At 35.5% G+C, this 21159-nt stretch overlaps 1 protein-coding gene across 2 annotated transcripts in view; it reads right to left on the reverse strand.

Moving 5' to 3' along the window:
- ZMYM2 (zinc finger MYM-type containing 2) overlaps positions 1–21159 on the reverse strand; it is a 93447-nt gene that overhangs the window by 16972 nt on the left and 55316 nt on the right. For both annotated transcript variants that reach the window (XM_046663796.1, XM_046663795.1), the window contains 6 exons: positions 19833–19949; positions 17517–17667; positions 15002–15174; positions 7667–7832; positions 6974–7008; positions 168–297 (listed from right to left, as the gene is read on the reverse strand). In XM_046663796.1, the coding sequence (XP_046519752.1) occupies positions 168–297; positions 6974–7008; positions 7667–7832; positions 15002–15174; positions 17517–17667; positions 19833–19949 (772 nt within the window). The remainder of the gene's footprint in view (positions 1–167; positions 298–6973; positions 7009–7666; positions 7833–15001; positions 15175–17516; positions 17668–19832; positions 19950–21159) is intronic.

Here is a 21159-nt window from a genome sequence, read left to right on the forward strand (position 1 = left end):
ATGACATGCTGTATTCTCTAGTCAATATATAAAATTGGATAAGCAAAATCAAAAGAAAATGAGAAAGTGGACCAAACAAATCTATTCTGTAGCTATTACTTGAGAAGAGCATGAGTTTCTTAGCTGAGGTGTAAGGGAAGCATGTAAGTCCAATTTTCCTAAGTTACCTGTCTGACAAGATTTGGTCTGCATGTGAGGTTTACAGTAAGTAGCTTTTGTCATGGTTAAAGGTTTGCAAAGAACTGCTTTGTTCTTCATCTCTTTGTTAGGTGTTGGAGAAGGAGGTGGCGCTGAACCCTATAGAGAAGCAAAGAGAAACATTTTATTTTTGCCTCTAATTTTTATTACTTCCTGGAGTTAATGAAATACTGGTTTCTAGGTCCTGCAGAGGGAATACACAAAAGTGGAAGAGTACAGGGGCCAGCCGTGTGGCATAGTGGTTAAGTTCACGCGCTCTGCTTCAGCAGCCCAGGGTCCATGGGTTTGGATCCCAGGTGGGGACCTAGCACCACTCATCAAGCCACGCTGTGGTGGCATTCCATACACAAAATAAAGGAGGACTGGCACAGATGTTAGCTCAGGGACAATCTTCCTCACCAAAAACAAAACAAGACAAAAAGTGGAAGAGTATAAACAAATTATGTTGTTATTACTATGTTTACCATAGTCTTAATGTGGAAGGATCAATAGGAATCTATCCCACTACTGGCAAAGCAGCAGTAATCAATCATTTTACAGATTTGTGTTACCTTAAAGGATACCATCAGCATATTTTTAAAAGACATAAAAAGACAATTCTGACTTTTAAGTAAAAAAGGTGGTTAACCTGAATTTTGAAAATAATAAGGCTCTTTTAAAGTTATTTGAGAAAAAGAAAGTTCCTACAGTTCTGATGGCTATCTGGTACTTTAGCTCCCTCTACTGGATAAACAGCTTATACATAGTACTGAATTTGAAAAGAGAAAAATGATGAAAAGAATTACCACAAATATTACCAAACTTTAAGTTGGGTGTTTCCTGTGTCCCAGCAATTGCAATTTTAGAAACTTATCCTATAGATAGTCTTTCAGATGTTTTCACCATATTCACCATAGCATTATTTGCAAATGAAAAAAACAAAAAAACAAAACACACACACACAAATAAAATCTAAAATAAGCTGAAGACCTGTCCATAAGGAATTAAAGATAAAGTGCTCTCCATACCACCTATTGATGTGGGAAAAATGGTACAGAATACTAATACAGTCAATTCTCATAATCTGGGCTAGTTAAGTTCTCCACAATTGCCATGAACAGTCGCCATGAAGAAGTGGTGAATACCACACCATTGCTCCAGAAAGAAATAGAGGGTTAGGTTCCTGAGAGCTTCTGGTCACATTTTCATCAACAGATCAATATATAACCTTGCTTCTGTTGAAACACACTTTATTTACTATGTATTTCTTACAAATAATTATATGCAGTATTTCTTTAAAATATATTATGATTACAGCATTTGTGTAATGTTCTCTACTATACTGTAATTATTGACTTTCACTCAGACATGTACACTCACACGCAGATACAGTATACACATACTGTACAGTACTCATACGCATTACTGTGAACACATTGTATATTGTATAGTGATACAAATAAAGTCCTAAAAAAAAACCCCAAAATTAAGCATTTAAAGTTTTATAAAAAACATTTAACATCTTACTATTGGTGGAGCTGCAGGATGTACGATGGGGCAGTGCACTGTGCAGTTAAACCTCTCAACCTTGGCATGCCCCAAGACAAGCAAGGGAGAGCTTGATGGAACTTATTCTGCAGAAGAGGAAGACGTCGATGATGGTGGCATGGTGACACCTGGCAGTTCTACCTCAGGAATTTGGCTCTTGCAACTTTTTGAAAGTGTCAGTGATTCTTGCTCCCATACTGGCTTCAAAAATTAAGTCAGCCTTGTCTGCTTGGCTTTTCGCCTCAAATCTTTTAAGCATCTTGATGTAAGGCACAAACATAGTGGTGCTTAAATTTGAGGCTTTGCTCAAGCATAGGGTCACATTCTTCCATGTTACTGACAATTATTCCAAGGCAGAATTCCATTCCGTTATTTTAGCTGCTGTTAGAGGGACAATTTTTGGAAGTCTCAGGCTGGCTTTCATCACCAAATCTGATAGCTTGTTTTGCCATCCTGTCCAGGTCTTCTTTAGTGGGCTCTAACTGCCTTTTCCGCCAAAATTTCATCCACGTCTTCTTCCTTCATGTCCCCAAAGCCCTCTCTACTTATTTGCATGCAATAGGCATTATGTTTTTAACAGTGTTCTTTTTACTTTCTGTAACACCTTCAGACTTCAAAGTTTTTCATACAATCTGGTGAAACATTTTCCTGACAGTCATGCACAATAGCCTGCTTGATGCTGTCCTAAGCTGTGCCAACCGAAGCAATACTGCTGCACACAGTGACTGACTTCCGGTGGGCTATCGTGGTGGTGTCCCTGTTGGTGCTGAGAGCCTCCCAAGCTCCCTCCTGAAGCAGGCCTTGACAGCTTTAACTACGCCCTGACCAAAGGTTCGATGAGAGACACAGTGTTTGAGGGCATAAAAAGAACTACAGTGAGATGCGCATTTTTGAGTTCTCCACGGCAATGGATATTATACAACAATAAATCCTTGAAGGCAAGGTTTTCATTCTGTAGATAGTGTTCAACATCTAGGATGAAGCAGTTGTGCACCCAATCCCAGAATATTTGAGACCAGATTCATGCCTTTTTGTCCCACCTCTAACGTATTGGCATACGTTTCAGTTTTTTCGCTTTAATTGCTTGTGGATTTTGGGATCTGCTCACCATAAGGGGTTTGCACTTAAAGTTCCCCCTGTCATCGGCACACAACAGCAAGGATGCAGGGTCTCTGAAAGACTGAAAGTCAGGGGCTTTGGATATCACTTGTATTATATAGGGTCATTTGCAAAAGATTTTATAAAAAAACAGGTCAGTCTCACCAGCACTGAAAACCTGCTTGTCCATATAATCCTCTTCCTGAAAAAACACTTAGCAGGTATTCTTCCACAGCATCCTGATCTGCAGAACCCACCTCTCCTGCAAGTTTAACATTTTTCACACCATATCGCCTTCAAATGCATGAGCCAGCCAGCACTAAGCAAGAAAGGTTTAACATTTTCCTCATCTTGGGTAACGTGCTGTGAGCAGAAAGGCTCAAAATAATGCTGTTCACTATGCTTTTTTAAAAATCAGTCATAAATTCAAGAGTCCACAAATTTGGTTACTATTCTATCTTTTCCATAGTTTCACCATGCACTATAGATTTTACTTTAGCACTGGGAGTTGCCTCATCTACAGATTGGCAAATTTTTTATTCTTTTTTCTGGATGTACCATATTGCTGATTCATGAACACCATCTCACAGCCAACTCAATGAAGCTCACTTAACACACTTATTTCCTTCGCAAGGCACATAGCGGCCTCCTTGTGCTTAGAAACACAAGAGAGAACTTCAGTACTACACTTGGAGAAACCTTTTAAATAGCAAAATCATCAACAAAAAGCACAAAAAAACATGGCACTAATTAGACTGAAAGGGACACTTGCTTACAGTATGAGCTGAGAAAAGACGGTAAAGCCTTGCCTTGTTCGGCCTTGGCAGGAAGATGTGCCTCAGGCAACTCATTTTTCATCGCTCTGCACGTCTATAAATGCCTTCGAAAAGTGCCATGAGTATTGATTTAGGGGTTACAAATAAATTTTAGACAGTAGGAAAACTCACAAATACAAATAATGCGGATTGACTGTACTAAAATAAAGCACTTACTATTTAAAGTTTGTGCGCATTTAAAGGTCTGGAAGGATATACATAAAAACAAACCTGTTTATGGCGGATATCTTATGAGTTACAAATAAACACATACGGCCAAAGGGGTTGGTGCTAGTGAGAGCTTATTCTAGATTCATCAGGATTTCAAACGGTATAATTAATCAAGCTGTAAGAGACAGTCATGAACAAGGAGCTAGGGAACTTGGTTCCCTACACTATTGCTGTGTAACGTCAAGCAAGTCCCTCAATCTCTTGTGCCTCAATTCCTCAGTTGTAAAATGGGAATAATTTAAGTTACTGAGGATCTACTACATAACAAGCACCGGGTAATTGGGTCTGAACTGGGAAATACTCTAGAATCCCCACTAAAGAACAAAGTTTCTAAAATCATAGATGTTCTAGACTACTGATGTTTCACCTCCTGTCATTCTGCCAATATTACCTTAGGTCAATTGAACTACAACAGCTGGTGGAAACCCACACTTGATAATGCTTCCCACTTCTCTGACAGGCAACAGGCGGAGTCTATACCTATTACAATGAGTACTGAATAAGGACTCAAAATAATAAAAATTATGATAGCAAAAGCCATCATCTGTTGAGTATTTGCTATTCACCAGGGACATGTGCTAGAAACAATGTATGCCCCTAAAATTCATGTTGAAAGCTAATCCCCAATGTGATGGCCTTCGGAAGTGTGACCTTTAGGTAGTGATAAGGGCATGAGAGCAGAGTCTTCATAAATGAGATTAATGTTCTCATCAAAGGAAATCCAGAGAGGTCCCTCACCCTTTCCACCATGTGAGAACACAGCGAAAAGATGGCCATCTATGAACTGGGAAGCAGGCCCTCAGCAACACCACATCTGCTGGCACCTTGAATTTAAGACTTTCCAGACTTCGGAACCGTGAGAAATAATACGTTGTTAATAAGCCACCTCATCTATGGCCTTCTGTTATAGTAGCTCAAGTAGACTAGGACACTATGTAAAGCACCAGAGTTACCTAACTCACAAAATGAGTGATTTAATCCTCATAACACCACAAGAGGTAGGTCTTTTTATCACTCCCATTTTACAGATGAGGAAACTGAGGCTCAGAAGTTACACAACCTGATAAAGGTGACAGAACTAAAAATACGAGTAGTTTCATCTCATTATGTTCTTAACTATTACACATACTGTCTTGATGAGTTCTGGAATACAACAGCTACCATGTGTTTAGTACTTACTATGTGATAACCCTGAGGTAGGTACTATCTTCATCCTCATTTTACAAATAAGGAAATTTACAGAAAGAACAATGAAGCAATTTTCCCAAAATTATACAGCTAAGCCCTCATCTTTTGAAGTTTATTGGGGGTTGAGGTGGGGGTGGTAATTAAAAGATTCCAAAGTCTTTAAAAAGAAGAGATGGGAGAGGACTTTGTAAGACAAAAAGCAGCAGCTGCAGTGGCACACTGGCTTGTCCTTCCCTACTAATAATGCTCCCTCCTTCCCTCTGTCATATAATATGGTTCAAGTGCTGTGAGAGAAGAAAAGAGTTTAATATTGTGCTGGTAGAAGGAGTTTCTTGAAGACTTGGTCAAAAGCCTTGAAACAATGTTGAGGAGTTGCCTTTTGGCTGCACCAAGATAACAAAACAGGGAGTCATCATGTTTATATTCCTCAGAATGGATAAAAGTGCCTAGTATTAAAATGAGATGATTCAACTGAATACTTTTATGTATTTCTGAATTATCTAACTTAAAAATACATTTCCAGGGCTGGCCCAGCAGCAAAACGGTTAAGTTCACGCGCTCCAGTTCGGCAGCCCAGAGTTCGCAGGTTCGGATCCCAGATGCGGACCTAGCACTGCTTGGTAAGCCATGCTGTGGTAGAATCTCACATAAAGTAGAGGAAGACTGGCACAGATGTTTGCTCAGTGACAACCTTCCTCAAGCAAAAAGAGGAAGACTGGCAACAGATGTTAGCTCAGGGCCAATCTTCCTCACAACAAACAAAAAAAAAACCATTTTCACAATGCATGACACATAGGGGAGGAAAGCAAAGGAAAAAGCACTCTTACTTTTCTAGGATTTTAACTATTAACATTAAAAACAAAAACTGAATGGAATAATACAAAACACCAACCTTTCATCCATAGCAGTGGCTCTAAACAGTGGTTAAATATTAAAATCACCTGAAGTCACCTGAAGAACATTTCAAACATACAGGATTTCTGAGTTTGGGCCCAGACACTGAAAACTCCCCAGGTGATTCTAATGTGTAGCCAGAGCTAAGAATCACTGATTTATTCTTTCTTATCAGCCCAGAGACTTATTGTAATGCCCATACATGGTTACTGTAGACCTCCCCTTGGATGAGGATGCCAGAAATACCAGTATCCCCAGACTGGTGAATATTGCTAGACTTAGCACACAGAGGGCAGGCTCACTGCTCTTCCAAGGGCGCCAAAACAGTGCTTGTTCTCTTTCTTTATTACACACAAACGGCCACTTTCAACCTACAAAAGTCTTAAAATGCTAACATAAAAGCAGAATTTGATGCATTGGGGCCGGCCTGGTGGCATAGTGGTTGGGTTCACGCGCTCCACTTCAGTGGCCGGGGGTTCGCTGGTTCAGATCCTGGGCATGGACCTGCACACCACTCATCAGGCCATGCTGTGGCAGCATCCCACACAGAAGAACTAGAAGGACTTACAACTAGGATATACAGCTATGTACTGGGGCTTTGGGGAGAAAAAAAAAAAGAATTTGATGTATTACACCAAAAGAAAGGAAAAGACTAAAGAAAAAAGAACAAAGAAAAAACCCATGACACACTATGGAAGTATTTCTCAAATTTAAAAAGTTACAAATCCTAGCCCCCATCAGAGATCTTCAGATCCCTATTTGAGAAATAAATACATATCTGGTCCAGCCTAACCTTTCACCCTCATTTCCCATGATTCTACCAGAGGCCCACTTCAAGCCTGGCCCTAATGAATAGTTTTGCCAAATATGCATGCCCTTTGTACATTATTACTCCTCCTTTTCATCCCTAAACAGAGGAAAGTAAAAAGTCTTTTATTATGATCAGATTAAATTGGACTAATTATTTTTTTATGCCACATTATAAAAACCAATATTTAGCACTTTACTTAAGCAATACTTACTGTCATTTTGGTTCGGGACGTCTGACAACCCTGATCTAAAAATATAAACAAATTTAAAATAAGACAAATATCACTTTCTTCAGAATTTTCTAAATCTGTATTTCTCATTAAGTTTTACTGATCTTTAAAACAGTTACTGAAGAAAATATTTTAAGCTATTTTAAGTAAACAGTATCAAATTTGAGAGCTGAAATATATAGCTAAGTAAGTGGAATTAATTCTTTTCCCATTTTGTCCCCTCAGAAAGTATACACTGCTTTGGGCGCAATATTATGCTCTTAAATTTAACTCTTAAATACGTCACAACTTCTAAAGGGTTTTTGTCATTCCTCCCAACCTACCCCCAAGCACATATAATTTTCTAAAACTGGTTTTCATTTAAATTTAAAGATGATACAGGATACGTAATGAACTTTTTAAAATTTTTGTTATAACTCTGTTTAGGTTCTCTCCACTCCAACTGGACTCTATTCCTTCAATTAGCATTAAGTTTTTACAAGAGAATAAAATAAAAAGAAATATACCTATAGAAACATCATACAGGGCACTCCCACCCAAAGAAACTATAGAACTTGCTAGTAAACTATCTCCAAAATCACCTATTCATTATCATTACTTTGAATTCAGTTCAGATCTAAGAAACCAAAGACTACTGTATAGATTTTTCAACTTACTATTTAAATTATTACATACCATAATGTAAGTTTTCAGGTCCTTTCTGAGTTGTCATGTTGGGCTCATTTTGCTGACAGTAGAAACGTAATAAGCAATGTTGATCACAGAAATGTTTCATTTCCCCACGCCACTGCACTCTCTCTTTAAGAGTTCCTTGAGATTTACAACAGTCACACCTTGCAGCCTTAATAAAAGGAAGGGATCAGACATTTTGAATTAGAAGGTTTAAAAAGTCAGACATGCATTTTCAGATTTCTAAGTTTAACAGTGATTATTGCCAAATGTGATAAAACAATGTCTGACAAAGAAAAAATAAAATTACAATATAAATCATAAACATACAGTAAAATCCACAATAAAAGCAAAAAAGAAAGGTAGCAATTTACCTAATTGTCAAATTTCTTTTCTGTACTTACCAGAAGTCAAGACCAGCATTACACAGATAGGATAACCAAAAAGTGAACATTGGTAGACCAAACTGGTATTTTAATATTTTGAGGGCCATAATGATATACTGGTAGAAGTCTCCTACAATCATATTACATTGAAAATCTCTGAATGATGAACAGATCTCCCAGGTTCAACTGATAGTTTAGTAAATCAGTTTAAAGAAGTTGTACAGGACCCGAATAATTCTGAAGCAAGCTCTTATGATGAGAAAATCACGGATGTTAACCAAGTATTTTTGTTTCTCAACAGTTTAATATAACAAATCTGAAGAGCTTTAATAAATACACTAATTTTAATAACAAGAACTTCCAGTTCATGTTTTAAAACACTCAATGTTTAATTAATTAAAAAACAATTATATTTTAAGACAACAAATTTGATCTACATCTAGGAAAACAAAATCAGCCCTAACTGGTCTACCAATATGCAAAATAAAACCAACTAAAATTCATACATAAAAAGTTATACTTTATGATGATGAATCAATAATCTAGGGACAAATTTATATGTTTCAGGATCCCATTTTCCCTAGATTTTGCCCATTTTCACTATTTCTTAACATCTTAATGAGTGAACCAAAAGATATAAATGATTAATTTCAAATATAGTTCTTTTGATAATTACGTTTCTGATTTAGAGTAGAAATAAATTACTATAATTTTTTAAGTTACACTTTGGTTTAACTAACAACTTAGAACTTTTGATAAAGCAATAAATATTAAGTATTTTGTAGTTCATAATTAATCATGGCTGTACCTTTTCCTCATTACTCTAAATAATCTAAAGTTTATACTGTGGGTTTTGAAATCTCTCACTTTATGTCTCAACAGGAGTTCAATGAATAAATACTATGTCAAAGTTCCTAGTCAGGAATGTTAACAAGTGATTGTGTTGGTAAACAGGTCTTATAGAACAAACATACCCCAAGGTTAGAACACAGGCTCTTTTTTTTCTCCAGGTCAGGTATTTCTCCTGCTGAATAAATGTTAAATGAATGAAGATTTGTAGTATAAATTATGACTATTAAGTGATGCCAATATCACATCTCTTCTCCAAAAAACTGTGAGTTCAAATCTTATATTGCTGGTAATATTACGTGGTAATCTCAATAATGTTAACACTTAATATCAACCAGGTCATATTTTACTCAATAATGAAAAAGGTCGCTATGTAAAATTTTCACCAGTCAAAATCTGTTCTTTAAAATAACCACTGAAACATTCCAGGTTTCAACTTTTTTTTCCCCTTTTTATACCTCATGCTCACTGAGCCTAAACAGTGCAAGAACAGAGCAAAAGTGAAGCTGTGACCCAACTACCTCATTCAGTGAGAATCTGAAAAATAAAAGCCCAGCATGTATATCTACTCTCTATAATCCTCACGACACAACTAGAAACTAAGGTCCAAATAGGTTACCTGACTTATCTAAGGCCAAATATTAAAAATGCAAAGACAGGACTCAAAGCAGACAGTCCAAGTCAAAACTTGGACTTTATTTAGTACATCAGGTTACAAAGACAATGGAAAGACACAGTGAATTAATATAACTAGAGAATACAAATCCTAATAGCAGTAAATGTTGCAAGAAGTTTCTCAATGTGACATCTAAAACCCAAACTAGGGCTGGCCCAGTGGCAGAGAGGTTAAGTGCATGCACTCTGCTTAGGCGGCCCAGGGTTCACAGGTTCAGATCCCAAGCACAGACCTACACACTACTTATCAAGCCAAGCTGTGATGGTGTTCCACATCCAAAATTGAGGAACAGTGGCACACATGTTACCTCAGTGACAATATTCCTCACCATAACAAATTAATAAAACCCAAATCAATTTCTATAAAGCATATTCAAATCACTACATGGACTAGGCTGACTCTAAGTATATGTATATCACATACATCTCTTGTTCAAAAAATTGTGAGCTTGAATCTTATATTGGTGGTAATCTTCTGTGGTGACTTCAATAATATTAGCACTTAATATCAACCAAGTCATATTTTACTCAACAATGAAAAAGTCCCTATGTAAAATTTACACATTTAAACAATAATTTAGAAGGCCAAGGGCATAAAACCAAGCACATTCCACCCAAAGAATTGGCACAATGAAATCAGTTCATTATTTTGTAATCAAAGACATTTAGATTTTGTAGTAATAATACTTTTCCTTTCTTCCAGGAGATTCAAAATAATGTAGATGATTTCTCTCTATCCAAAAAAAAGGGGGAGCAAGATTAATGCCAATTTGCAAATAGGAACAAAAATATGTATATACTTTTTCAGGATGAAAGGATAATAATAGAACTCAATATTAATTCCAAGTTTAATGCCATAACCAAAATTTCAGAGGTTTGTGAATCGCTTTTTTTTATTGTTTTTTCTTTTACAGCCACTAATGCAAACTCCTGGTAAAGTGCCTGGAATTGAACTAAAGTATTGAACGGATAATTTGAAAACATCATTAATGACCATCATTCCTTACCAACACCACTCCCAACCACAAAAGAGAACTCTTAGGAAAGGTTAATATTTCTACAGCATAAGAACTGAAGTGTGACTTAAGTCTCTGGTTTAAAAGGTTTTCCTGCCACTGTGGAAAATTGGGGAATTGTATGTTATTTTGAAGAAAAAAAGTCAGTGATTCAAACAAATCTAAATAATAGGCAGACACTAAACTCTTAATTCAAAAACCTTAATCCAACCTCTCAGCTAATACAGGAATCTCTTTTTCAATAATTGACAAAAGGTCATTCAGCCTGTACTGACATAGTCCTTTAAATTATTAGACAGTTTCAACTTCTGTTTTTTGTTGATACACACACACACACACACACACACACGCAAAAACCCCCTTGTAACTTTCCCATCCACTTGTTCCCCATTTCACCAATCAGATCTAATTTTGCAAGGGGGAACCACGAACATACATGAATTAGCAGATTTTTAGTCATTTTAAAAAGGCATTCTTTATAATGTCCCAATGTCTGAGTATAACAGAGTGATTCATTATAAAAAAAAAAAAAAAAAGGAATGCAGTGATAAAAGAGTAGGTGATTGGGTACTATGCATAGTATTTAAGTGATAGGAATTCTTCAGTTACCAAAAAAGCACATTTAAAGCAAGAATGTTAGATATTATCTTTCTGAAATTAATTTCAAAAGCAAATAATTTGGGGCTGGCCCCATGGCAAGTGGTTAAGTTCGAGGGCTCCACTTCGGTGGCCCAGGGTTTGGCTGGTTCTGATCCTGGGCACGGACGTGGCACTGCTCATCAGGCCATGCTGAGACGGTGTCCCACATAGCAGAATCAGAAGGACCCACAACTAGAATATATAACTATGTACTGGGGGGCTTTGAGGAGAATAAGAAAAAAAATAATAAAAATGAGGAAAAAACAATTTTTCTTAAAAGAAAAATCAATATTTCTAGCAATTTACAGACAAAAAAAAGAAAAAAATGTAAAGGACCAATAATATTTTTCATTCAGCTATCCTTTAATAACTAAGACTTACTAAAACATTAAGTATTCATTTGATTAAAGCCCGTAAGTCATACTGTTTAGACTATTACAGGGCACTTGCATTAAATAATTTAATACTGCTACCATTCACTACTGGTTTCTAAACAAATCAAAACCTGTGTTCAAAAACTGTAATCTGAAGCAGTAAGTTTAAGAAAAGCTTATTAGTTGTAGTAAGAAGTATTAGTACTGTGAGGTACTAGTACTTTCTCGGGAAACAGTGGGTCTTTTGAATTATCTTCGCTATATATGAAACACCTAGCTATTACTGCATTACAATACTAAATCCTTTTTCTCCAAAAATTTTACACTTACAGAAATCAAAAGAACTGTCCTCCCACCTGGTTTCACATTATGCCTGGAAACATTTACTTTGAGAAAAAGTAAAATCTACTTCCTTCTAAAGAGTTATCTGGGAGAAGAAAAACAAAATTTTATTCTCAGAATTTTTAAAGTTGCATGTTTTCAACAGATTTTATATCCCAACTTAGAAGAGACAGTATTTAATAATTCTCTATTTTAAATCCAAAGCAAACCATTATATTAAACCATTACACAGGGGTTGGCCCAGTAGCCGAGTGGTTAAGTGCGCGCGCTCGGCTTCGGCGGTCCAGGGTTTCACTGGTTCAGATCCTGGGCGAGGACATGGCACTGCTCATCAGGCCATGCTGAGGCAGCGTTCCACATGCCACAACTAGAAGGACCCACAACTAAAAACATACAACTATGTACCAGGGGACTTTGGGGAGAAAAAGGAAAAATAAAATCTTTATCAAGGGAAAAAAAAACCATTTCATAGAAAACATGGATCATTCAAAACATCTTGCCAAGTAAAAGAAACAGAAGCAGTAATTTCAAAAGTATAATACTAAATATTTAAATTAAATTTACATAAATAAAAAAGTATGTATACCCTAGGTAGTCTCTTAGACTGAAGCACAGAGAAGAGAAGGTAAAAACACCTGGGTTCTCCTCCACATAGGGAGCAAAGCTCATGACTAAAGGTGAAGTAACATTGGAATTGGCTAGCTGTTGTTTTTAGTTTCCTTGATGAGGCACTTTTTTTCTTGCCCTAATAAAAACTGGATTGACTAGTAAGGGACATTTTTTTATAAAATAAAATCTAAAACTTTGTATTCTTAAATTTAAAAAGTGGAAGGGGAAAGAAGGTCAAAAAACTATAATTTGGTTGGAACTCAATTTACCACATTTTCAAGATGATGCTAGCAGTGAATAGAAGGGACTCATGAGAGGTATAAGAAATTACAGTTTGATTCAAGTAGAAAGCACAAAGTTATCCTTTGATTATAAGATTGGCTGCCTCCACAAAGAGGCCAATGATGAATCAGGAGAAGCAACTCTTTCCTTCATTTTGAAGACTGTACTCCTATTGATTGCATAAAAAAATCATCATTGTTACTTGCTTTACAAATTCCTACCATGTGACGAAAATTTTCTTACCTTTATTCCTCAGATTAGTATAGTATGTAATAATGCTATTGTGTATATTACACAAAGATTTGTTGGGTTTAAAATAAGACAAGGAATAATAATCAACATGTGTTTAATGCATAGAATACTGACATTAAACATAAACAGATAATTATAACTGGTTATTTAACATATTCTTATATATTCTGAAATAAACTGCACCTCACTGAAATTTCATCATTGAACACTGCATGAATAGAAACATCAGATACAATTATCCTTTAAGATAAATAGCAAAATGGAACAAAAGGCAACATCTAGAGTAATGTGGTCTTTCGACAAAGAACACTTTTTTCCTTTCCAAAAAAGAAACCAAAAGATTTCTCTATTTTAATTATAATATAAAAGAAAGCAGAAACATTAAAAAAAAAAAAAAAGCCAAACAGAGAAATATGTTCCACGTGCTATGAACAAACAAAAAGCAAAATCTTCCAAGAAAGACTATTTCAAAAAATTAAAGTTTTAGGTTCACAATTACACAATTAGGCAGGAATCTGTATAGCAAAATAATTACAGGGAAACGGTCATTATCACAGGGTTAAGAACTTCTGTCTCAAACAATAAAATAAATCATGAAGAGGGTAAAAGATAATAACAAAATGGAATTTTCACATTTGTAGCCACTAAATAACAACTGTTTCTAGATTAATCCAAAACAAATTTCCAAAAATAAAACCACCTAAATGGTGGAGAAGGTGTATTTGTGTGTGCTAAACTAAAACGGTATATTTAAAGTCATTAAAGTAACATTTTCTGAGTGATTTCTCAAAACTGCTGTCTATAAAAGAACAAGACATTGGTTTAGACTAAAAGGAATCCATAGAGGGTATTAGCGTGTTTGTCCTGTGTGTTTCTAAAATTTGAACCTTAATTCTAAGGCTCAAATTAGTTAGAAGCAACAGTAAAACTTAAAAGTCCACCAAAACTCTTAGCCACAACAACCTCTGACAATTTGGAAAGTATCTTTCTTCTTTTTAAAAAAAAAACAAGTTACCGTGCGGAACTGTAGATATTCAAGAACTACACCAAGAATTCCTGGAACTCTCCTAAGTACATAGTACCATTAACACTGATCACTTTCATTAAGTGAACTAAATATTCTACATATTTCAACCATTTTACTGTTTGTTTATTTAGCAGTATTTCAGTTTTGAAGTTATGATGACATCTGTATTCACATGCTTTAGAACTGCATCCATAATAAAGCTTTAGGATTGAGATGGTTTTCCACGTTTTGGACAGAGGAACTAAGAACTTTTTCTTGGGTAGTATCTGACTAAGCAAAGCCCAAATTTACAATCATTTTCTTATCTAGAAAGAAACCAAGGCAATGAACCAGAAGGTTCATTTATCTTAACTCTTTTACAAGTAGATTTTAATAATACACAGACACACGTGCGCGCTTATCTACAGTTTCAAATTAAATGTTTTTGGTCTGTATTTATCCATATCGTGTCGTTTCAGTTTGAAGCTCTCAAAAGATCCACCATTAAAAAGACAAAGAACAAGTGTTTAAAAATATATCCTAAGTATCCAAAACAATTACCTGCTAATGTTTAACACTGATAAAGTAGTCATCAAAAATATTTCTATTTAGTGAAATAAAGACAACAAATTTTAGAGAAATAATTCATTTTGTTAAACAACACTGCTGAAAATACAGATGCATCCTAATTTGGGGTAATATCTGAGATATAAAACAAGTAAAAATACTACAAGTTATAAAGAACAAATTGAAATGACAAGAATTTTAATGAATTGTATAATCTGGGCTAGGCCTAATGTGTGTACATTTTTAAAATAAATAACCTACTGTATTCGTAATGGTAATAACTACTACATTTTTTTAAAGACTCGTTCAAGTAGCTGCTATAATAAAAATTTTGAGTCACTTGCCTTGTAGTACCAATCCTGAAATTTTTTACAGCAGTCTTCACTACAGAAATCTCTCACGACACCATCAAGTTCTTTAGTTGCTCCCTTCTTACACAGTTGAGAGCAATAGTTACAAGTAACACATCTCAATCCTAAACGTCTTGCAAAATCTTGTTTGTACAATAGTTTGCAGCCTGAAAAATACAAGTTTTTAATATTAAAATAAAAAACACTTTTTGAGGTGAGAAAGAGCTTATAGGTCAAATAGATCACTAGCTCTAGAAAGCATCTATAAATTCACATATAAAGTCCTTTCTCTCCTGATCAAAACTGTGAAATCTACTGTGATCAACACCAATGTGTAAAAATTGGAACAGAACATGGGATACTATACTAGATACCACGTGGGTTCAAATAATCAATGCTCTAAGACATTCAAATCTAGTAATGTCTCAGAACTGTGCTCTATTTAAAAATAACCTTGCTTAAGTATCATAGAGTAAACACACCACAAATAGGCATTTTAGAGAAATGTAGACTGTTGATAAGCATGAAGTATTCAGCTAAGTAGGCATTTAGCTGAATTTTTCTAGCCTTACCTGTCTCTGTCACCCTACATGGACCTTCAGGGAAGTAAAACTGGTTTATTGGCTTGTCCAGAGAAAACGCTTTGTTATTCTATTCCTTTAATAAAATATTTCTTTTACCTACTACATAAATGCATTATTTTAAATGTGTTTACATATCAATCTTATTTATTCCCTATAGACTCTATACAAATTACATAACCTTCCATACTTTTACTCATGCTGTGTCACATACAAATGACCTTCCATTCACGTCTCTACTGAAATTCTACCCATCCTTTAATAATGAACTCAAATTACACCTCCTCCACAATCTCTGCCCTCATCAACTTAATTTTAAATGATCTTTCCTATCTGTGAACTCAAATTGCAACTGTTTTCTATATAATTTATTTGGTAAGTCTTTATGTAATGTCTTATGACTTCTTCTCTTTTACCCTGAACTACATTTAAAAACATTTTTAATATTTTACCTTTATTAGCTTTCTCTTTCTAACTAGATTTTGATAGCAGTACCGGGTATTATATGTTTTATTTCTGACAGCTTCCAGCAGAGAACTAGGTGCAGTTAGAGAAAGCACAAAATACATTATTAAACAGGAAAAAGACACACATCCTTTTTAACCTTTTATTGCCCATTTAAAGTTATAAGTCCTTCCAACTGAAAATTATGTTCTTAAATGTCAATTATCTATGTGCTGCTACTTGTCTATTCATTTTAGTAAAATCCATGTAACCCAAATGGTACAGATCATTGATATGTATGTTAGCCATCAACACCAATACGTTCAGACTTATGAATCACCAGGAGTGTCACTGCACAAAAATTCAGGCGTAAAGAGTTAAATCAATGCAGAATCAATCTTTTCAAGGAAACGTTATGTCATTTTTCATTATAGCAGTGATGTTAACAGTAAACAGGGTTACTTTTCATTCCAGGTGAAATGTACCAATTAAACCTATGCGATGCCTTGCTTTATAAGCAGTACCCTCTTACATATATAACCTTATATGTGAAATGTATGATATATAAACAGAGGCAGTAGTTGAAAGGACTGATACTCTTGATATGCTGTCATTCCCTATTGCGGGCATTTAGGTTTTTCCAACCTTTTTCTTGCCCCTAACTAGCAGTAGAAATCCATTAAAAAAGGAGATCTAGGGGGAAAAAAAACCCCAAAACTAACTGGAAAACCATAGATGAGGATAGCAGATAGGAAAGCTGGGAGTTCAGTGCCTGGGGCCAATAAAAAGAAAGAAAGAAAGAAAAGAAAGTGAAAGCCAGCTTAGACCAAGAATGTGATATTTGGGGAAAAGTAATAATAACAAGAGCCCAAAGCCCATACCTACAACCCTGGCTTCCTATCTGTGGAGAATTAGAATGAGAACTGGAGTTCATTTCTATAATTTGCTGTCTGACACCAGAGCAGCACAAGTATAAATGAGAGGAAAGAGAATTCTTGAATGTACTACTACAAAAGCCAGTGTCAACACTTAGTCCCTGTAAGTATTTACTTATTATGTAAGCAGTGATGCCACATGTGATTTTCTTTCTGGTATATTGAAAACCTTTGTAGGCTAGGCAGTAAGCTGGGCAAGAAAATGGATCCAATGGAATACAATTCTAATCCACTTGGAAAATCAACTTTCAGATCACAATTTATAAGTTTAGAAATGACGTGGTATGATAATGCTCTTATTTTATCCTCAAAACTTCCTTGTAATGGAAAAATAGGTTACCAAATTTTTAGAGATAAAACACCGTGAGGTCCAGAGGTCTACAAATATATATAAAATAACAAAACAAGTCTGTAACAAAGTGAACTCAATTTTTTGTTCAGGTATGCTAAATTGTAAAGCTACTCTAGACATATGTAGTTATATATTTTGGCAAAAAATTAACATTAAATATTAATAAAAGTTATGAACAACAGTGTATATACACTTGCCTTCACTACAGAAAGGTCTCTTAACGCCAGAGAAATTTACTGTTTCATGAAGAGTCTTCTCCTCTTGACAGTATTCGCAATATGTAACTATGCAATGCAACTTCTTATAGTCATCTGAACAAGTTTTGCTGCAGAATTGATGCACTTTGTTCTAAATGCACAATGGGAACCTTGGTAAGTATATGACAACCACCTCAAGAACAAGTTTAAGAAATAAACAAGCCACGTTTACGAAAACAAAGTTAAATCATTTAGCTACTTAATGTTATAATCTTTAGGGATACATTTCCTATAGGCCACAGACACCTGGTGTAACTAATTCACTGCTATATTTAGAGACAGCTCCACAAAATTCAATACCATTAACTACCCTAAAATTACTTGTGAAAAACTACCACTAAACAAGATGGCAGTCTGGTGTTGCTAACAACTGTAAAAATAGGAAGAAAACAATGGAAGATACAACATGGGTATGCTACAAAAAGATGAGAATTATGATATTAATAATGTCTTCAAAAAGAAATATTCTTTCTTGAATGTAGTCAAGTAGGTTCAATCACATTCCTATCACTGCTTAATAGTAACAGACCAATTAGGGGTCAAGTATTCGATTTGGGGCCATCACACAGTGTGCTGCTATTAGCAGCTTAAGAAGGAGTTGGTTCCCTTGAATAGAGCAAGGTTAGTAATTATTTAGTTATTTCTCGTGGCCCCAAACCCACAATAGCCAGAGCTATTTTTCAGATATCCAGCCAAACAGGAACAAGTTAACACTTTCAGGGTGGCAGCTTTCCCCCTCCATTATGACGGAGGATGAAGGATGTAGACTAGGTCTAAATCATCTACCCAACACTTAGCAAAAATACGTGAAGACAGAGATAAGAAAGGTGAAAGAATCTAGGAAGGAACTCAAGCAGTAAGGCAATCATCATGGAAAGCTGCCCCATCATGGACCTATACCTTCTAAGAGGAAAACAGCAACAAAGAAACCACAACTGCCAACCATGGAATGAGAAGCAGGAGGCCCTTGAATTTTCAGTCCCCTGGGGAACAGGCTCAACTATCATTCAGTCTGAAGTGTTTCTTAACTCCTTCCAACACTTAAACTCCCTGTAAATAAAAGCAACACACCAAGGAGACTACAAAAGTGGAGTAGGGCTAACATGGAGATGGCCGAAAGGACCTCACTTTCATCTAGTTATTATCAAAATTCAGTTTATGTGGGATCTTCCTTTCCTACATGATATACTTCTACGTCCTAGCTTATGGGTTTCTTTCCTCATTCCCCCATTCTCTCTTATTGGGCCTTCAACATTCTTCCTGCCATGATTTAAAGAGGGTATTAGTCACTAAAAATCATCACTAGGTGCCAAAGACACTCTCAAAGAATAATTGGTTTAAATTATTGAGACAGCACCAAACAAAAATAACAAACTAAAAAAATTTCTAGGGACTAAAGTGTTAAAATAATGAAATTTCAGATTTCCAAAGTACTTTAGAAATTGTGTAGTTCAGTTCTGGGTATCACCTTTCACCTAACACTCAGATACTGAGTGACTTGCTAACAGCCACTAATAAGTTTTGGCTCAACAGCAGTCTGTTGTTAGTACTCCCTCTTGTATACCATTTTATTATATACTCTATGCCCTCGAAAAAGATGAAATAAAGAGTGGCTAAAGATGAACATTGCTCAAGAAAGAAACGTTCAACCAGGGCCACTTTGTCCATCCATCCATTATTGCCCACTCATAGAAACAAAAATTAATGATCAGAGTTTTCAAAAAGATATGGCAAAGTAAATTAATAAACTAGTGAAGTCAAGAGTGCGGAGAAAAAAATAAATTTACATTAGGGTTCTTTCATTAAAACATAATTATAAAATGTTACATGACAACATGGTAGATGACTAACAAATTCTAATTTTTACAGGTAGTAGGCAATACAAGATATAGTTAACAGACAATACTTATAAGGATGGGGGAAAATGTGAAAAATATTGTACAGATACTCCAGATACGTAGCTAAACAAAGTGACATTCTTTACACTATTATGAACCCTACTATGAACACATAATAGTATTCACTGTTATGAACACTATTATGAACTATATATTCACTATATAGTGAATAGGACTTCAATAATTTTTTGTTTGACCTAAAAAGAAACACACATAAAGTAAATAATCCAATCATCACAAAACTAAAAAAGACTAATCCTTATCAACTAAGAAATAGATTCTCAAATGGAAATGCACAGTAATTTTACTAGACTTTTATTTTAGCACTAGAGAATATACATAACAAAATATGACTTGCCTCCCATTCCAGGATTTCTGGCTTTGAACAAAAGGAATTTTTGCAATAGTTGCACTTCAACTGAATATCACTTGGGGCTACAAACTGGCCATTTGGAGAAGACTGCATACTTAGAGCCTAAAATAAAGAACAAAACATACCTTGTTCAATATGGATTTTAGAATTTTTTTTTTTTAAAGATTTTATTTTTTTCCTTTTTCTCCCCAAAGCCCCCCAGTACATAGTTGTATATTCTTCGTTGTGGGTCCTTCTAGTTGTGGCATGTGGGATGCTGCCTCAGCGTGGTTTGATGAGCAGTGCCATGTCCACGCCCAGGATTCGAACCAACGAAACACTGGGCCGCCTGCAGCGGACCGTGCGAACTTAACCACTCGGCCACGGGGCCAGCCCCCGGATTTTAGAATTTTTATTTGTGACTATTGTCAAATACCAACTATGTCCAGAAAATAGTATGCATTTTGCTTAAATATTTCCTCAACACATAAAATTACATTTTTAATTTTATCTTTAAAAATTATACTAGGACACTAAGTTATACGAAATTGAAATTCATTTTCTACCACAGGATTACTGCTATTTATTTAAAATAAAATTATATGAAAAAGGAAGAAAAATCATACAGTTCAATTATAATTTTTTCTCTTTAAGAAAATGTAAACAAACAATAGTGATGTTAGTTAACCAAGTTCTGAACTAGTAAATGAATGTTTTTAAAAACCTAGTTCCTAGTTCCCTCTCCAACAGCTCATTTACCAATGATTCGTCCCACTTACCACCATTTTCATTTCAAGTCCATCAGCAAAAACAGCCTACATCACTTTTTAAAAACTGATCATTTCTCTTTTTTTTTTTGGTAAAGATTGGCCCTGAGCTAACATCGTTGCCAATCTTTTTCTTTCCCTTCTTCTCCCCAAAGCCCCCCAGTACATAGTTGTATATTCTAGTGGTAGGTTCTTCTAGTTCTGCTATGTGGGACGCCACCTCAGCATGGCCTGGTGAGTGGCGCCACGTCTGCGCCCAGGATCCAAACCAGCAAAACCCTGGGCCACGGAAGTGGAGTGCGCGCACTTAACCACTGGGCACAAGGCCGGCCCCTTATCATTTCTTAGACAAAGTTAGGAAGAAAAAGATTTGCAGACTGGTATCGATATCAGGAATTTATTTTAGTTTTATTACATTTTTAAAAGTTAAAACAATTTACAGAATAGAAAAACATAAGAGCATACATGGGCTTAAAAGTTTTGTTATAATTTCCAACCTGAGTGGTGTGTACACTGATATTTAATTACCATTTTCTTTTTTGGGTTTTTTGTGAGGAAGATTGGCC

This window comes from Equus quagga, chromosome 6 (genome assembly GCF_021613505.1).
Source record: "Equus quagga isolate Etosha38 chromosome 6, UCLA_HA_Equagga_1.0, whole genome shotgun sequence".
NCBI lineage: Eukaryota > Metazoa > Chordata > Mammalia > Perissodactyla > Equidae > Equus > Equus quagga.